This window comes from Siphateles boraxobius, unplaced genomic scaffold (assembly GCF_051911475.1).
Source record: "Siphateles boraxobius isolate OS27281-9 unplaced genomic scaffold, OSU_SipBor_1 13, whole genome shotgun sequence".
NCBI classification, from domain to species: domain Eukaryota; kingdom Metazoa; phylum Chordata; class Actinopteri; order Cypriniformes; family Leuciscidae; genus Siphateles; species Siphateles boraxobius.
In genome coordinates this window covers 19840184-19855819 of record NW_027508733.1, presented here as the reverse complement: position 1 = coordinate 19855819, position 15636 = coordinate 19840184, and the positions used below count along the sequence as shown (strand labels likewise).

The following is a 15636-nucleotide window of genomic DNA, read 5'->3' as shown; positions in this document are numbered from 1 at the left end:
AACCTTGGGCACATAGCCAGGCCGGGGTCTTAGTACCACGTGGCTGCCACCCGGCCCGAACTCTAGGCACGATTCGTCGACCGAAAATGCGTGCAGGTCTCCTACCCTCTTGACAGAGGCCAGTGCAACCAGCAGCAAAGTCTTCATGGAAAGAAGCTTTAAGTCTACTGACTGCAGAGGCTCAAAGGGAACATCCTGAAGTGCTCGAAGCACCAGGGAAAGATCCCAAGAGGGTATGGAGGGGGGTCGAGGAGGATTTAATCGTCTCGCCCCCCTAAGAAACCTGACGACCAGGTCGTGCTTTCCCACTGCTTTGCCATCTATGTGGTCGTGATAAGCTGAAATAGCGGCAGCATGTACTTTGAGGGTGGAGGGAGACAGTCTACGCTCCAACCCCTGCTGCAAGAAGGAAAGCACAGACCCTATCGGACATCTTCGGGGGTCTTCTCGCGAGAAGAACACCACTTGACGAACAGGTTCCACTTCAGGGCGTAAACACGTCTCGTGGACGGCGCCCGTGCTGAAGTGATGGTGTTAAGTACCTCAGGGGGTAAGTCACCTAAAACCTCCGCGTCCCGTCCAGGGACCAGACATGGAGTTTCCAGAGGTCTGGACGCGGGTGCCATAGGGTGCCCCGTCTCTGAGTCAGAAGGTCCTTCCTCAGAGGAATGGGCCAGGGAGGGACTGTCACAAGGAGCATGAGTTCTGGGAACCAAGTCCGGGTGGGCCAATAGGGAGCCACCAGAAGGACCTGCTCCTCGTCCTCCCTGACTTTGCACAGTGTCTGCGCAAGTAGGCTCACTGGGGTAAACGCATATTTGCGAAGGCCCTGGGGCCAGCTGTGTGCCAGTGCGTCCGTGCCGAGTGTTCCCTCGGTCAGGGAGTAAAACAGCTGGCAGTGGGAGGTCTCTGAGGAGGCAAACAGGTCTACCTGAGCCTCCCCGAACTCTCTCCAGATCAGCTGAACCGCCTGGGGGTGGAGTCGCCATTCTCCCGGGAGCACAGCTCGTGATAGCTCGTCGGCCACACGGTTGAGCAAGCCGGGGACATACATGGCTCGAAGCGACCTCAGATGCTTCTGACTCCAGAGGAGGAGATGGCGGGCGAGTTGCGACATGCGACGGGAGCGTAGACCACCTTGTCGGTTGATGTACGCAACGGTCGCAGTGTTGTCCGTACGGACCAGCACGTCCCTGCCCTGTAGCCGTCCTTTCAAGCGGGTCAGGGCGAGATGTACTGCTAGCAACTCGAGGCAGTTGATGTGCCAACGCAGTTGAGGGTCCGTCCACACCCCTGACACTGCATGCCCGTTGTACGTGGCACCCCAGCCGGTGGCAGAGGCATCTGTGAATACCACAGCATGCCTGGACACCTGTTCCAAGGGGACTCCTGCCCGCAGGAACGAGGGGTCTGACCACGGGCTGAAGGTCTGGCGGCACGCCGGTGTGATTGCCACCCGTTGAGTGCCATGACGCCACGCCCATCTCGGGACTCGGCCGTGAAGCCAGTGCTGAAGCGGTCTCATATGTAGCAGGCCGAGCGGGGTTACCGCTGATGCTGCTGCCATATGCCCCAGGAGCCTCTGAAAGAGTTTCAGTGGGACCGCTGTCCTGCCCTTGAACGTGTTCAAGCAGTTCAGCACAGACTGAGCACGCTGCTCTGTGAGGCGCGCTGTCTGGGCGACCGAATCCAACTCCATACCGAGAAAAGAGATCCTCTGCACAGGGGAGAGTTTGCTCTTTTCCCAGTTGACCTGAAGACCCAACTGGCTGAGGTGCCTGAGCACTAGGTCCCTGTGTTCGCATAGCTGATCTCGAGAGTGTGCTAGTATGAGCCAGTCGTCGAGATAGTTGAGGATGCGAACGCCCTGTTCTCTCATGGGAACAAGGGCCCCCTCCGTGACTTTCGTGAAGACACGGGGGGACAGGGACAGCCCGAAGGGTAGGACTTTGTACTGATATGCTCGACCCTCGAACGCAAAGCGCAGAAATGGCCTGTGTCGAGGAAGAATCGAGACATGAAAGTACGCGTCCTTCAGGTCGATCGCTGCAAACCAATCTTGGGGACGGATACATTCGAAAATGCGTCTCTGCGTGAGCATTTTGAACGGTAGCTTGTGGAGGCTCCGATTCAAAACTCGCAGATCCAAGATCGGTCGTAACCCACCACGTTTCTTGGGTACAATGAAGTAGGGACTGTAGTGCCCTGACCTCATATCGGCTGGAGGGACCGGCTCTATCGTATCCTTCGCCAGTAGGACTGCGATCTCCGCACGCAAGACATGGGCATCGGCTGCTCTCACTGTAGTGGAGTGGATGGCCCGAAACTTGGGGGGACGCCGGGCGAACTGAATCGCATAGCCGAGCCTGATGGTTCGAATGAGCCAGCGAGACGGCCTGGGGAGCGCTAACCAGGCTCGCAGAGACCGTACAAGCGGGACCAAAGGGACCGTAGGCGTACCCGGAGTGGGGCAGCGAGGTGGAACACAGGGACGCAGCTCGGGAGGCTCTCTCTGGGAGGTGGCCCGTAGCGGGGTCTGAGTGTGCTGTGCAGCACTTACCTGGTTCCACGGGGCAGGAGGTGCGGGAGGCGGCTCGATGGCGTTCTCGGACCGTACGCAGCTGCCGGCTGGCGATAGAAGAGGCGGATGAGAGTGGTGAGGATTCTGACCCCCCACTACTCTCCGGGCCCTCTTCGGACCCAGAGATGATAGAAACTGCTCTTTTATTGAAAATTTGGGTACCGCTGGTTTTAAGGCCAGCGGCGGAACACAAACAAAACGAAACAAAGGATTTTCCACCCGGCCCTCTTCCGGGGGAGGGAGCGATGCAGTCATCGTCTCCTGGAGAGCAGTCCCTTCCACCTCTGGGTCGCCCGTCCTAGGGCCGCTTACCTTTGGCTTTGCCGCCCCTCTTGGCGGGGGCCTGGACGGGCGGGGCGCCCTGCCTGCGACTGGCTCCACGGTGCCGCTTGGATGGAGGCTGCTGCTGCGGCGCGGGAGCAGGGGCAGACGCAGGCGGACGCCCACGGCGACGAGCAGACCGAGGAGCCGCGGGCGGTGGGGTGGAGGCAGCAGCTGACCGCCGCGGCAAGATGTGTCTAATGGCCTCAGTCTGCTTCTGTACAGCCGAGAACTGCTGGGCGAAGTTCTCGACCGCGTCGCCGAAGAGGCCGGTCTGGGACACGGGGGAGTTAAGGAACCTGATCTTGTCGGTCTCCCGCATGTCAGCCAGACACAGCCAGAGGTGGCGTTCCTGGACCACCAGTGTGGACATCGCACGACCCACTGACCGCGCAGTGACCTTCGTCGCACGGAGCGCGAGGTCAGTTGCGGCACGAAGTTCTTGGAGAACTTGTGGATCATGACCACCCTCGTGCAGGTCCTTCAGTGCCTTGGCCTGATGAACCTGCAACAACGCCATGGCGTGCATGGCAGAGGCAGCTTCCCCACAGGCCTTGTAAGCCTTGCCGGTCAGGTCCGACGAGTACTTACAAGCCCGGGAAGGAAGACACGGTTCTCCACGCCAAGTGGAGTTAGGGCACAGTTGCATAGCAACGGCCCGTTCCACTGGCGGGATACGCGCGTATCCCTTAGCTGCCCCGCCATCAAGGGTGGTGAGGGAGGAGGATCCACCGAGACGGTTTCTGGCAGTAAAAGGTGCCGTCCACGTCCCTGTGAGCTCCTCATGCACCTCCGGGAAGAAAGGCACTGGGGTGGATTGCTGAGAACCAGCGCGCGCCACCCCGAGATACCAATCGTCCAACCTCGAGGGCTCGGGACACGGTGGAGGGTTCCACACGAGCCCGATCCTGTTGGCGGCCCGGGAAAGCATGGCCATCATCTCCGGGTCCGACTCGGGCACCGCTGGCACACCTGAAGGAGGCAGCGGCTCCGAGCCGTCGTCCGCGGAGAGGTCTGACCCACCCTCCGATGCAGCGATCGACATCTGGTCGTCGCAGGGAGCGCCGAACGAAACGACCGGTACACATCTCGAGGACGGTCCAGAACGTTCCGTTGGCAGCTCAACTGGTTGCGGAGCATGAGAGGAGTGAGGGTTCCTAGGGGGTTGGTTCCCCGAAGGAAGCGCGCTCACTGTAATCCTCAGGTCACCCGTGTCACTGCCCGAAGCAACCCGTGAAGGGGGGTTGGAACGAGGTGCAGGCACGGGGACTCCGCCCCTTTGCAGGAACGTGAGTCTCGACCTCAGCTCCGAGATGGTCATCTTCCCACAATGGGTACATGACTCATCCACGAACGCTGCCTGTGCGTGTTCGAGGCCCAGACACACAAGGCAGCGATCGTGACCATCCCGCGACCCCAGGTAACGACCGCATCCAGAAACACACAGATAGAATGTCATCTTGAAAAAGACGCAAACTATCTGTGTAAGCTCTTTTAGAGACTGCTCTCCTTGGTGCTGAAGCACGCAGGGGAACGGTCACAGCGAACACAGACAGGAATGTGCACCTGTCTGTGCGCGATTCTCTCTCGCTGGTCTTACCAGCCGTAAAAACGGCCGTTGAGCGCTTTAATCGCGCACCTTACCAGCCGTAAAAACGGCCGTTGAGCACTTTAACCGCGCACCTTACCAGCCGTGAAAACAGCTTTTTTGTTTGCTCAGTTTTAAAACAACAAACAAAGAAGAGAGAGAGAGAAGAGAAAAAGACCGCTCGCGCTGTTGTGCCGTCACGCCCGCACCAAAGTGGAGAGATCCAGAAGAGGCTTGCTTTCAAATTCACTCTGTTCAGCATACGAAGTGCTTGGCTCCGAAGCAAAAAGCTAGTGTGCAATCGCACCAGCTGCTCGTTTATACCCGCGCTAACGAGGGCGCGCAGCTGATGCAAATGATTGCACGCCAATGTGTATTGGCTTGTTTTAGTTTCACTCGAAGTAGATTGGCCTCTCTAGCGAGATTCCTATTGGTCAGTCATGACCTACGTTGTAGTGACTGACCGATAGGGAACATCAAGTAACAGAATAAACTTGAAATTTTGAAGTAGACTGAAATAGTTTCAGTCTGAAATAATAGTCATTTTTTACAGTGTAGTCTTTGATCAAAATATAACCTTCTCTACAACTGAAATGACCTTTCTCGTTTGCTAATGTAATGAAAGCCATCTGGGCGGGGGAAAATAATTGTAGCCAATGATATCAATGTTAGTTTATCGTTATTCAATCAAATCCTGATGGATAAAATTAAGTCCTGCCCTACAGTATTTTCCATTAATTGATCTGTTTGAAAATACTTGCGTTATAGTATTAAAGTAAAATGTGTTGCATTTCGTAATTTGATTATAGTGTTGTCTTTACGAAGTCTATTACAGTTTGTGATTCTGTTTTTCTTTCGCATCACTTCCTTCTCATTCAAAATTTCTCTCTTCTTTGACTCACCAGATTACAGAGTTTGTTAATTCATTAACTCTAGATTTTCATCTGTCCGCAGTGGCTACAAAAATATAAATATCGATAAACTTGCATTGTATATCAAAAAATGTAGATTACTTTTTCAACCTTATTTGCGTTAATAACGAATCTTTTACTTATAACGTCTAACTATATGACATGCAGAATATATATCTTGGCCACAAAATAAGAATTCGTTTCTACAAACTCTTAGTTTTCTTAGTATTCGTTCTATCGCTTCAGTAGATCATGGCCACGATTTACTAATTTGTTTACTGGTTTAGTTAAAGGGGCATTCGGCAACTGTAGCTATTTCTTCGCTGATTTTCACTTTTGTTGTCGCATGTTTTCTCAACGAGCTCCCCCTACAGCTGTGGGACGTATATTTCACAACAATGTCGTAAAAAAACTCACTTGCGGCACCCTCCTCGGCCAACTTTATCATGTGGAGCTATGTCTACCGAGGTGGGTAATACATCATACACTTTGAAGTCAGCGTGTGTGTTTATGTCGAATTGCCGTAAAGCAGTTTGTGTTTCTCGCTCGTCCTCGCTTCTCACGAGACTTCCTATATCCAATTTACCGGGACGTTAATCCTCATGTTGCAAGGTTGGTTTTCCGCCTAGGAACGTTGGGGGGAGCAGGGAAAGTCACCATTCTCACCAGAACAGGTTATTAAACCATCCAAATGATTTCTAAACGATTTTAATAAGTTGAAATAGTTACCGAATACCCCTTTAAATAATAGCCACGAATCAAAGAATTCGTTCCCTCGGTTTAGTAAATCTTGGCCATTTTTAACTAATTCATTCCCTTGTTTTGATTTAACTAAATCAAGGGAATTTATTATAACAACATGGCCACGATTTACTTAAAACGACATACATTTTTTTCCACCGCATGTTATGTGCGGGCTTCCGTTTCTATCTCTCTACCCACTGCATTTCTAATATTCCTCTCTGCCACTCTTGTTTCATGTCTGTCTTCCTTTGCATATTTCTACTGGCTGCCTCTGTGTGTCTCCACCCCTTCTGGCTCCCTCTGCTGTCTTGGTTGTGTACCAGCAGCCTCCAGAAGACAAAAGCTGGGTGTATTCTCCTCTGCACTTCAGCACAGGGTCAAAGACCCTTCCAGAGGACGAAGAGGAGAGTGAGACAGTAAGTGCGCACCGTGTCGTGGTCGTCCTTGGGTTTGTAATTCTTGATGTTGACAGTTGACGATATGCGCATTCTTTAATTTCCACTTAAGCCACAGTATTCAAATACTATTAATGTGTCCCAACAGTAATCAGACCTCAGGAGAGAGGAGATTGGACTCCTCAGACTCATCACATCCGGAAGCTCTACTGGTCGGATGCTACTGTCGGAATTTTCGCAACTGGAGCTTCATTTTCATCGTTCTATCACTCACTTCACAAACAACACCAAGCGAGTAGCAATACCAATGTCCAGACTTATTTATGAGGAAAAATTAATATATTTGTTTAATTATTTTATTTTGTTTAATTGTTTTGTTTTTCGTTCATTGTTAATTTACATACTGTGAATGTGTTCTCCGATTTGAGCTCTGAGGTGCAAGACTCATCCTAAAAGTGGGCTGGATGCTATTTTTTATTATTATATTTTGGGCTGTAGGCTATGTGACCTTAATTTAAAAAAGAAAGACATTTTATGGTTAATTATGCTTTATTTATGCTACTCTGGTTGTTAATGCATGTTGGTTATCAGTAGCTTGGTTCCTTAACCGTTGAAAAAATACAAATTCATTTGTTTTATTTCTAATTAATCTGCATTCTTGCAAGTGATCCCAAATGAGTTCATATTTTGTTCCATTTCTGTTGCAGTCAAATTTCAGGATACGCCCGTCATCGGGGCTATAGGTTAAACCGGAAGATGGGACCAAATTATTGTGTGGGAGGCCAAATATGTCAAGCAAATTGTTACCATATCACAATCATTTCACTATCAGAAATATTTCAGTTAAAAAGTTTTAAATTGTAAATCCATATGTATAGAATTTGTGTGTGTGTGCCTATACATTGAGCGTGTTTGTGGTTTTGAGTAAGCGAGTGTATCATTTTACAATGGAAGTGTGTGACACCGATTCTTATGTGGCCAGTTGCTATTGCTGTTGTATCTAACTAAAATAAAAGGACTACTGCAGCAACATATTTGAAAAGAGTAGCGCACACAAATTTTGGTTGCCTTAATTTTTTTTTGCCAACCTCAATCCTATTGTAGTTATAAAATTCACTGATTCAGTCTTTTTTTCTGTCTTAGAGAATTTGTATATAGATCTTTAAATACACAAAATATATTTTAAATGTTATTTGAACTTTTATTTTGTATTTTATTTTGCAAAATATGTCCAAGCCTAGGTCCACACAAAACCCACCCATTCTTCCAGTGTTGAGGAAATGCACCAATTCTTGTGTTAAGTCTAGGCTTTCTTTGTATCATATGTATAAACTTTACAGTTCAGATTGTAAAGTCTATACATTCTCAGACATACAACTGTATCAATCACTTACTCTTCCAACAGTTGAGCTGTGTGTGTGTGGTCAAGTGTGCCCCCCTCAATATCAAGAGCATGACAAAACATGAGTCTACTTACATCAATGTACAGCATAGACATTTACCCTACAAAAAAAAAAAAAGACACGAACCAATGGACCCTTGTGTGTACATCGTTAAAACCCTTAAAATAAATACAACTCTTGATTCACAAGTTTCTTGTTGATTATTAGATTTTAATTAGTCGTTTCTTGTACCATTCAGAATTTCCTGAGTATTTTAAAAACAGTCTGTAACGTGGAAACGGGCTTAGTCAGGTTCTAAACCAATTTTAAAAAACTGCATATGTATAAGGGGAAAAAATTACAATTTTAAACAATTTTCCATTCATTTTTAAACACCTCTTTCATTAAAAGCATCTGCCAAATGCATAAATGCAAGTATTGTCAGAGCAAGGTAGCCAGGTTTGTGTAGGCACACCAGAATTGCAGAGATATGACTAAAAAGGACCACACATCACTGAATAAGTTCTCAATGTTGAGATTTATTAGCAAACCTTTAACAAAGGCAATTTCTTGGAAAGCATCACAATAAAAAGTGGGGAGAGAAAAAAAACATTTGGTCTCTAAAAGTCATAAGCAAAACTAAAAGTGTACCATTCGGCACAAATACAAATATGTAACTTGACAAATCAATTGGAAAGCATAATGAGTGGGGTGGAGGGAATCATATGCAGAAGAAAAAAGACCACAATTATGCATTTCTGTCAATCCTGACGTCAATCTCTCGTCCATTGAGCCGGTAGCCGTTCATGGTACGACAGGCTCGCTCGGCAGTATCCGGACTATCAAAGCGCACCACACCACAGCCCTTGGATTTGCCATTTTCCATCTTTATGTCCGCATACTGCACAATGCCTGGTAGAAAAATGCACATCATAATTAAACGAGAAACGTCAAAGCAGAAAATTGATGGGTTTGCTATACATGGGGGAAAAAAAGCCTCACCACATGAATTGAAAGTGTCCTTCAACATCTTCCAAGTGAAGTCAAAGGGCAGCTGTAAAAATAGACAATTACATTACAAATGGAGGAAAAGTTATATACACATGACATTTGGAAGAATGTTTTTAGTCTAATCAAATTATAACTCTACAACTGAAACAACTTTTTTTGTCTGCCGATATAACAAAGGCTGTGTGGGCAGAAACAGAATTTCAACTTTTTGCTTTTCAATTAAATCCTAATGTATAAACATGGGAATAACAGTTTGTGATCATACATGACTTCCTGCATTTATTATTATTATCTTTAAAAAAGTAAGATCAAACGCTTACATTTCTGACAAAAATCTGGCAGCCCTTCCTGGCATTGGCTCCACCAGCCCCTGGACCTCCTTGTCCAGACCCACTGAAAGGAGTGCCGAAGTTGCCGCGGTCCATATCAGCAGGTCTATCAAACTGACCACCAACGCCACCAGAGCCCATACGATCCATGCTGGTACCCATGCGGTCAAGACCTGCGGAGGGGAAGCGGTCCATGCCACCGGAGCCCATGCGGTCGAAGTTTGTACCCATTCGGTCGAGGCCCGTGTTCATCCTGTCCATACCCATAGGAGAGGCAAAGTCCATTCCACCACTCATACGATCCATGCTGGACGGGCCCAAGCGGTCGAACCCTGTAGGGCCCATGCGGTCCACACTGGAGCTCATGCGGTCGAGGCCTGATCCCAGCCGATCCATACTGGGCCCTAGCCGGTCAAGCCCTGAACCCATTCTGTCAAAGCCAGTTCCTAACCGGTCCAGATCAGACATGCGGTCCATGCGATCCATTCCCATTCGGTCTAGTCCTCCCATGCGGTCCATGCCACCACCAAGCCGGTCCATGCCAGAATTCATGCGATCCATTCCCATGGTGTTTCCTGGCAATCAAGTAAAAAGCAAAATTGAATATAAACTTTTAAATAAACTTATAATTTAATAAATGTAAAAGAAAAGATTAAACATCACTAACCCATTCCTCGGTCAAAAGAGTCTCCAAAGTTGCTACGGGACATTCCCATGTCATTACGACCACCAAATTCTCTATCAAAGCCACCGCCAATTCCTCGATCCATATCTACAATAAAAAAATAAAGGTTTCAAACTTAAAAATGAAGAGCAAACATAGATTTAAAAAAACAACAACTGTAAACGCATTTACCATTCATTCTTCCCATTCCAGAGGGTCCAAAACGATCCATGTTGTTCATGCCTCCTCCAAAATTATCCATCCCTGAAATATTATAAAAATTTTCTTGTATACTTCTCATATACATGTAATTTTCATACTATAAACTACACACAAAAAAAATGTATTTAGTACATAAAATAAGCACCAACTTACAATTCTGGAAGACAAAATTTAGCGACTTAATTATATATAAAAACACTGAAGATAATACTCTTCTGCTGAGGAGTTACAGCACAGTTAGTATGTAATGCAGTTTGGATACCACCCATCCAAACGGACTGACCGGCATTTGAACTATGGCATGCAAATCATACCCCTGCAGGTTGCTTCCAGATCTATAAAAATGTCCAAAACAGGCCAAAAAAATAAAAAATGGCTGATGAGATGTCCTGAAAAACACATACCTCCCACTCTACCCATGCCACCAAAGCCCATTCCATCCATTCCTATAAAGAAAATTAATTCATGGAGAGGGGTGGGGAATGATGGTCAGTGTACATGCAAAAACAATCCAAAAGGTTCAACAGGCGACATGCTTTTACCTCCTGGTCCCATGTTGCCCATTCCACCCCGGTTGAGCTGGGTAGCATCGATGGGTTGACCGCCGGGTCCCAAACCAAGACCGATACCGCTAAGACCACCTGCATGAGATTGTGGGAACTGGTTTAGGGGGAAAAAATAGCCAATTGCAAGATGACGGTTCACATGGCAAACGTGAATATGAAGTCAACACTTACGAGGAAGTGCTGGAGGACGATCTGGGGGTGCAAAATCACCTTTGGGAAGGGATTTCTCATCCTGAAAGGACAATGACAATGTGAAGAGGCAGATTTTAATGAGCTTACAATCAGATTGCCAATGTATCGCTAAACCTACATGATTACTTACCAGTTTGACATGCATGACCCTGTTGAAGAGGAGCTGTCCGTTGAACATGGCTAATATCCATTAAGGACAACTTCAAGCATTGTACATTTTATATTTGCACATTAAATAACCTTATTCCAACCAATTCCACATGTCAAAAGCTATTGCAAAGGATACAGACTGCTTGAACGGCCTCAATGGGCATCTCAAACGTGACCGTTCCCATGCCTCTACTTTTCCCATCCTTATCCTCCAGGATATCCGCACGCACAACCACTCCAGCCATTCCGAACACTTCTTTGAGCTTCTTCCAGCCAACCTTGTAGTCCAGCTGTGCAGACAGATACCATAAGAACAGTCAGGGTTCACGTTTTAAAAACTCAACATTAGGTTACAGAGTGAATTCAAACTCTTACATTGGCCACAAAAATGGTGCTTCCGATTTTTCCAGACTGAAGTCCATGGATGATCTCATTGGGAATGTTGGGGTTGTTCATGAGACTGGGAGGGATGTTGACCAGTGGAGGAGCGCCAGGCCCTGGGCCCATCCCCATGCCTCCACCCATGCCGCCTCCCATTCCTCCACCCATGCCTGGTGGTCCGCCACCGCCGCCACTACCACCGCCCCCGTGAGCCCGATTAGCTTCACGCTGGGCAATCACTCCATCTGGATCCTGAGAGAGAAAAAAGGGGGTTTGTTCATAATTGGGCTGAACAATAGACAAAAATAATGGACAGAGAAATTGAACGTCACCAAAAGACTGGAAACAGATCGTTTTAGCTATATTCACCCTTTTCATCTACAAGATGCACTCACCTCCTTGACCTTAAGAGGACGGCCATTCATGACATGTTTGTTGACTTTTTCTACAGCCTTTTTCATGAGTTCTTCAGTTCTGAACTCAACCACACTTTAAGGAAAAAAAAAAAAACAGGTCTGTTGGCAAGAGAAGTGCAGAACAGAAAAATATGAAAAATGATTGATGGGCTGAATGATACTTACGCACAACCCTTTGTTCAGTCAGCACACCATCCAGGATGAACGAACAAATAAAACGGGCATGAGAGAGACAATTAGAAAAAAAGCCACAGAACATCAATGACAACTGACTCAGGAAACCTATAAAAAATACTTCAGGCACACTAAATTGATTTTTAAAAAAATTTGTATATATATATATTCATAATACTTCTCTGTGGTGTTCACTTAGTGCAAAACAGTTACATTTAGTGCATAATTACATCCAAACTCAAAATGGCTGACAGGATTAATTGAACAGAATACACAACCGGCCTTCAGTTCCAATTACGCATTCAAGCTCCATTTCTGTTGTTATCCCACTAGATTCGCTCAACAAATCATTGACGCCATGTTATCCTTGTTTAGTTACTGAACACCACCTGAAGTCCGAAATGAGACTCGCAGTGCAATAAAGCTACCTCTTAAATCAAACAAAAACCAGAATTACTATATAATTGGTTCCACTCAGAACCGCAGTCGGCGTCCATTTTTGTTCGAATGCCACCCAAGACAACACATTTTGAACTCTCAACCCAGTCCTGAACATCCCACATTAAAATCTAAGAGTACATGTAAGAACTCAAGCGGACAAAGGGAGGTTCGTCTCTTGCACTTACCCTTGATTTGCCTTCTCCGTCCATTAAGTGTTCCACGTACGTTACCTCACCCACTACAAATCAGATTCCAGACGACACACACCAAGGGGAGAGAAGCCGAGAGAACAATTGGGGTTTAGAGCAGACACAAACGGGGGGACGGTGAGAGTGAGCTCGGCCTGCGAGTCCAGAGCCTCCTCCCCCAGCACCTCAGCAGCACAAATTCTGGTACAGGTCTACAAGAAGCAAGCTGTAAATGGTTAAGGAAAACTTCTTAAGCTGTCCTTGCTGGGATCCTCAACATCCAAGACTGACCAAAAGGATTTTACCTCCCGAGCCATCGAAAATTGGATGGATTGCCAACTAAGGCCTTTGTTGGACGTCAAAGAAAACGTCTGTTAAGGTTAACACGTCTTCTGCTACCTCCAAAACATTCAACACACCTAAACAGTGTCGATAAGGCAAAAAAAATAAAGTAGCTAAATAAAAACAGCTAAATCTATGTTATAAAATAAATGTTTTGAAATTACAGAAACTGAAACATCATCCACCTGGAACCAACTTGGCTTCCCCACTAAACAATTGGCATTGAGACTCTTGAATTTAATCGATTAGCCAAACCAGCTCCAACAAGTCCCGTTGGATTAACACTCAAGAATAGGATTAGATGCTGACTTTGCATCCGATGAGACTGCAAACCAAAACAAGGTCTAGTCTGTTTGTCAAAAACTACATCGAAGAACCACCTGGCATTTCTCCAGCAAGAAGTCTGTCCATAAGATAAAACAAGGACCAGCTTAAGAAGCTGCTTTACTCTGTAGACCTGTACCCCCAGAAATCAATCACACATCCATTTTTTATGGGCACAATAATGAAGATCTGCTGCAAAAACATTCACTCTGGCAAACCTAAAAAAGAAAATGCAATTTAATTCTACAAGCAACAATTTCCACATGAAATTCCCCATGCGTAAGATTCATTAGGCATGGAGTGGGTACTACACATGGATTGGGAAAAATGTGACCACTCATGGGTTGTTCTGAAATACTATCCAACAGGTTAGGGTGAAACCTACACACTTTCTCCAAAGCCAAAGAGACCGATTGATGGCATCAGATTCATATGAATGGATTAAACTCTGATCTAAATGTATGTGCAGTTCGCACAAGTTTAAAGTGCCATCAAGCCACATTAGGAATCTTGAATAATTTAACTTTTCCACAACAGCCTTTTTCCCTCAAGACACTTTTCAAACAGCCTTTTTTTCCAAGACCACTTCCCCATGATGGGATATTTATCTCTGACCTTAAGCAACTGTGTAGTTGGCCACCTACAAAACCCCCAAAACTAAAAAAAGGTCCTAACCTAACCCGGGATATAAAACCAAGCAGCACAAAACCTTACCTTTTTCCTTCATGAGATCTTTTAGCGTTTGCCATTTAACATCATAGGGAATGTTGCTGACAAACACACGGTATCGCTTGTTGGGGTTTCCGTAAGGTTCAAATCGTCCCCCGCCACCACGCTTTTGGGGCCTCTCCTTTCTCGACTCATGGTTGGACTTGCCGTTCACTGAATTTCTGTATGGAAAAGAAAACGTGCAAACTCAACAAACTCAGGAGATAAAACTACATTTTGTGTGAGCAGTTGTGTTTTTTTAATCATTGTACAGAGTTTTAATTTTTCCACCCTAAAGTTTAAAGACTGAATTTGTGACACGTTTTCTGTGTAACAGAAATCAAAAAGTATTTAAAAAAAAATGTCTAACAGGGTTGAACATTATTATTTTAAACCATCACTCTAACTAGTTTGAGATCAAATGTTTTTGTATTTTCGGAAATTATACTTGCCATTAATATAAGAATAATATTTGTTTTATCTTTTGTCTAGCAATAACCTGGCAACAGGTTTGAGTGTTAGAAACCAGTAAATATTACATTTTAGTAGATAAAATGTATCATAAATTGATTAATTTCTTTAATATATAAAATAATATTTTTAAGTGAACGGTTTCTTAGATGTTAATTGCGTTTAAAAAAGCAATTCGTTAAAATCTAACGAGGCCCACAAACTGAACAGACATGCAACCAACTTAGGCCAAGCAGCAAACAAAGGACACTCGTCTTGTGCTTGTTACCTAACAAAAAAGTGTTTCATATGTCGTCTATATGCTTTATTTCGTGTATAAAACACATTTCATGCATGATGTTTCCTTAGCTTGTTTCCTGCCGTTGTGAATCCAACGACTCTTTGTTTCAGCAGGATATGAACCAACCAAACGAGTTTGTCCTTAAGCAAAAAACCATGATATTTTACTGCAGCTTAACTATTACGATTATTATCATTAAAAATGCACTCGGCATCGAATACTATTTTAAACATAAGAAGCAAAACGTGTAGGAAAAAAAGCAAGCAGTTGTCGCGTTACCCTTGGCCTGGTTTCTCTGGCGAAGCCTCAGTCGACATTTTGCCTTTACTGCTAGATGTTTGCGGTTTTCCTCCTCTTTCCGATTAAGCTGCTCTAAACCACTCAGACTAGGTCTAGATAAAGATAAACACGAATTTAAAGTCGTAAAAACAATGCTCAGACGTGTTGCTGTATCGGTGAGGTGATGTTTCTCCACCTCTGCAAATAATGTTCAGCCGCTGCTTGAATCCTTCGTCTGGTGAAATGGCGGCGACACAACGGGAGCGAAGCTGATATTGGAGGCGAAGAAAGGCATGATGGGAAACAATGTGTGACGCGCCGCGTGCGTTCTCGTTTAAAAGACCCAGGAAAGCGGCCTGTAAGTAGGTGTTGTTATAACCATATTATGACAGTATGTATAACTGATATTTTGATTGTCAGGACACAAACAGTTGATAGACCCCATTGACTTCCATAGTATTTTTTCCACATACTATGGAAGTCAATGGGGAACATCAACTTTTACCAACATTCTTCAAAATACCATCTTTTGTGTTCAGCAGAAGAAAGAAACACATACAGGTTTGGGACAACTTG

The 15636-nt window shown here is 45.7% G+C and overlaps 2 protein-coding genes across 8 annotated transcripts in view; one reads left to right on the top strand and one right to left on the bottom strand.

Annotated features, from left to right (window-relative positions):
* pip5k1ca (phosphatidylinositol-4-phosphate 5-kinase, type I, gamma a) overlaps nucleotides 1-8131 on the top strand; it is a 34518-nt gene extending 26387 nt beyond the window's left edge. The window contains exons 17-18 of one of the 4 annotated variants that reach the window (XM_077226383.1): nucleotides 6472-6561; nucleotides 6689-8131. In XM_077226383.1, the coding sequence (XP_077082498.1) occupies nucleotides 6472-6561; nucleotides 6689-6691 (93 nt within the window). In that variant the 3' untranslated portion in view covers nucleotides 6692-8131. Of the gene's footprint in view, nucleotides 1-6468; nucleotides 6562-6688 lie in introns of all 4 variants that reach the window. The other 3 variants (XM_077226382.1, XM_077226381.1, XM_077226384.1) reach the window with 3 other exon arrangements.
* A 310-nt stretch (nucleotides 8132-8441) lies between these two features.
* hnrnpm (heterogeneous nuclear ribonucleoprotein M) lies at nucleotides 8442-15316 on the bottom strand. Of its 4 annotated transcripts, XM_077226389.1 has the most exons (16): nucleotides 15061-15316; nucleotides 14037-14212; nucleotides 12654-12706; nucleotides 12019-12026; nucleotides 11833-11926; nucleotides 11432-11689; nucleotides 11193-11346; nucleotides 11037-11086; nucleotides 10886-10946; nucleotides 10691-10789; nucleotides 10553-10594; nucleotides 10119-10190; nucleotides 9930-10034; nucleotides 9254-9837; nucleotides 8925-8976; nucleotides 8442-8834 (listed from the first exon to the last, which is right to left on the bottom strand). In XM_077226389.1, the coding sequence occupies exons 1-16, from the start codon at nucleotides 15096-15098 to the stop codon at nucleotides 8671-8673; spliced, it is 2010 nt and encodes a 669-aa protein (XP_077082504.1). In that variant the 5' UTR covers nucleotides 15099-15316; the 3' UTR covers nucleotides 8442-8670. The 4 variants fall into 4 exon arrangements, with proteins under 4 accessions (XP_077082504.1, XP_077082500.1, XP_077082501.1 ...); XM_077226385.1 differs by lacking the exons at nucleotides 12019-12026; nucleotides 14037-14212; nucleotides 15061-15316 and having other exon boundaries at nucleotides 12650-13112; XM_077226386.1 differs by lacking the exons at nucleotides 10553-10594; nucleotides 14037-14212; nucleotides 15061-15316 and having other exon boundaries at nucleotides 12019-13628.
* Between the last annotated feature and the right edge of the window lie 320 nt (nucleotides 15317-15636).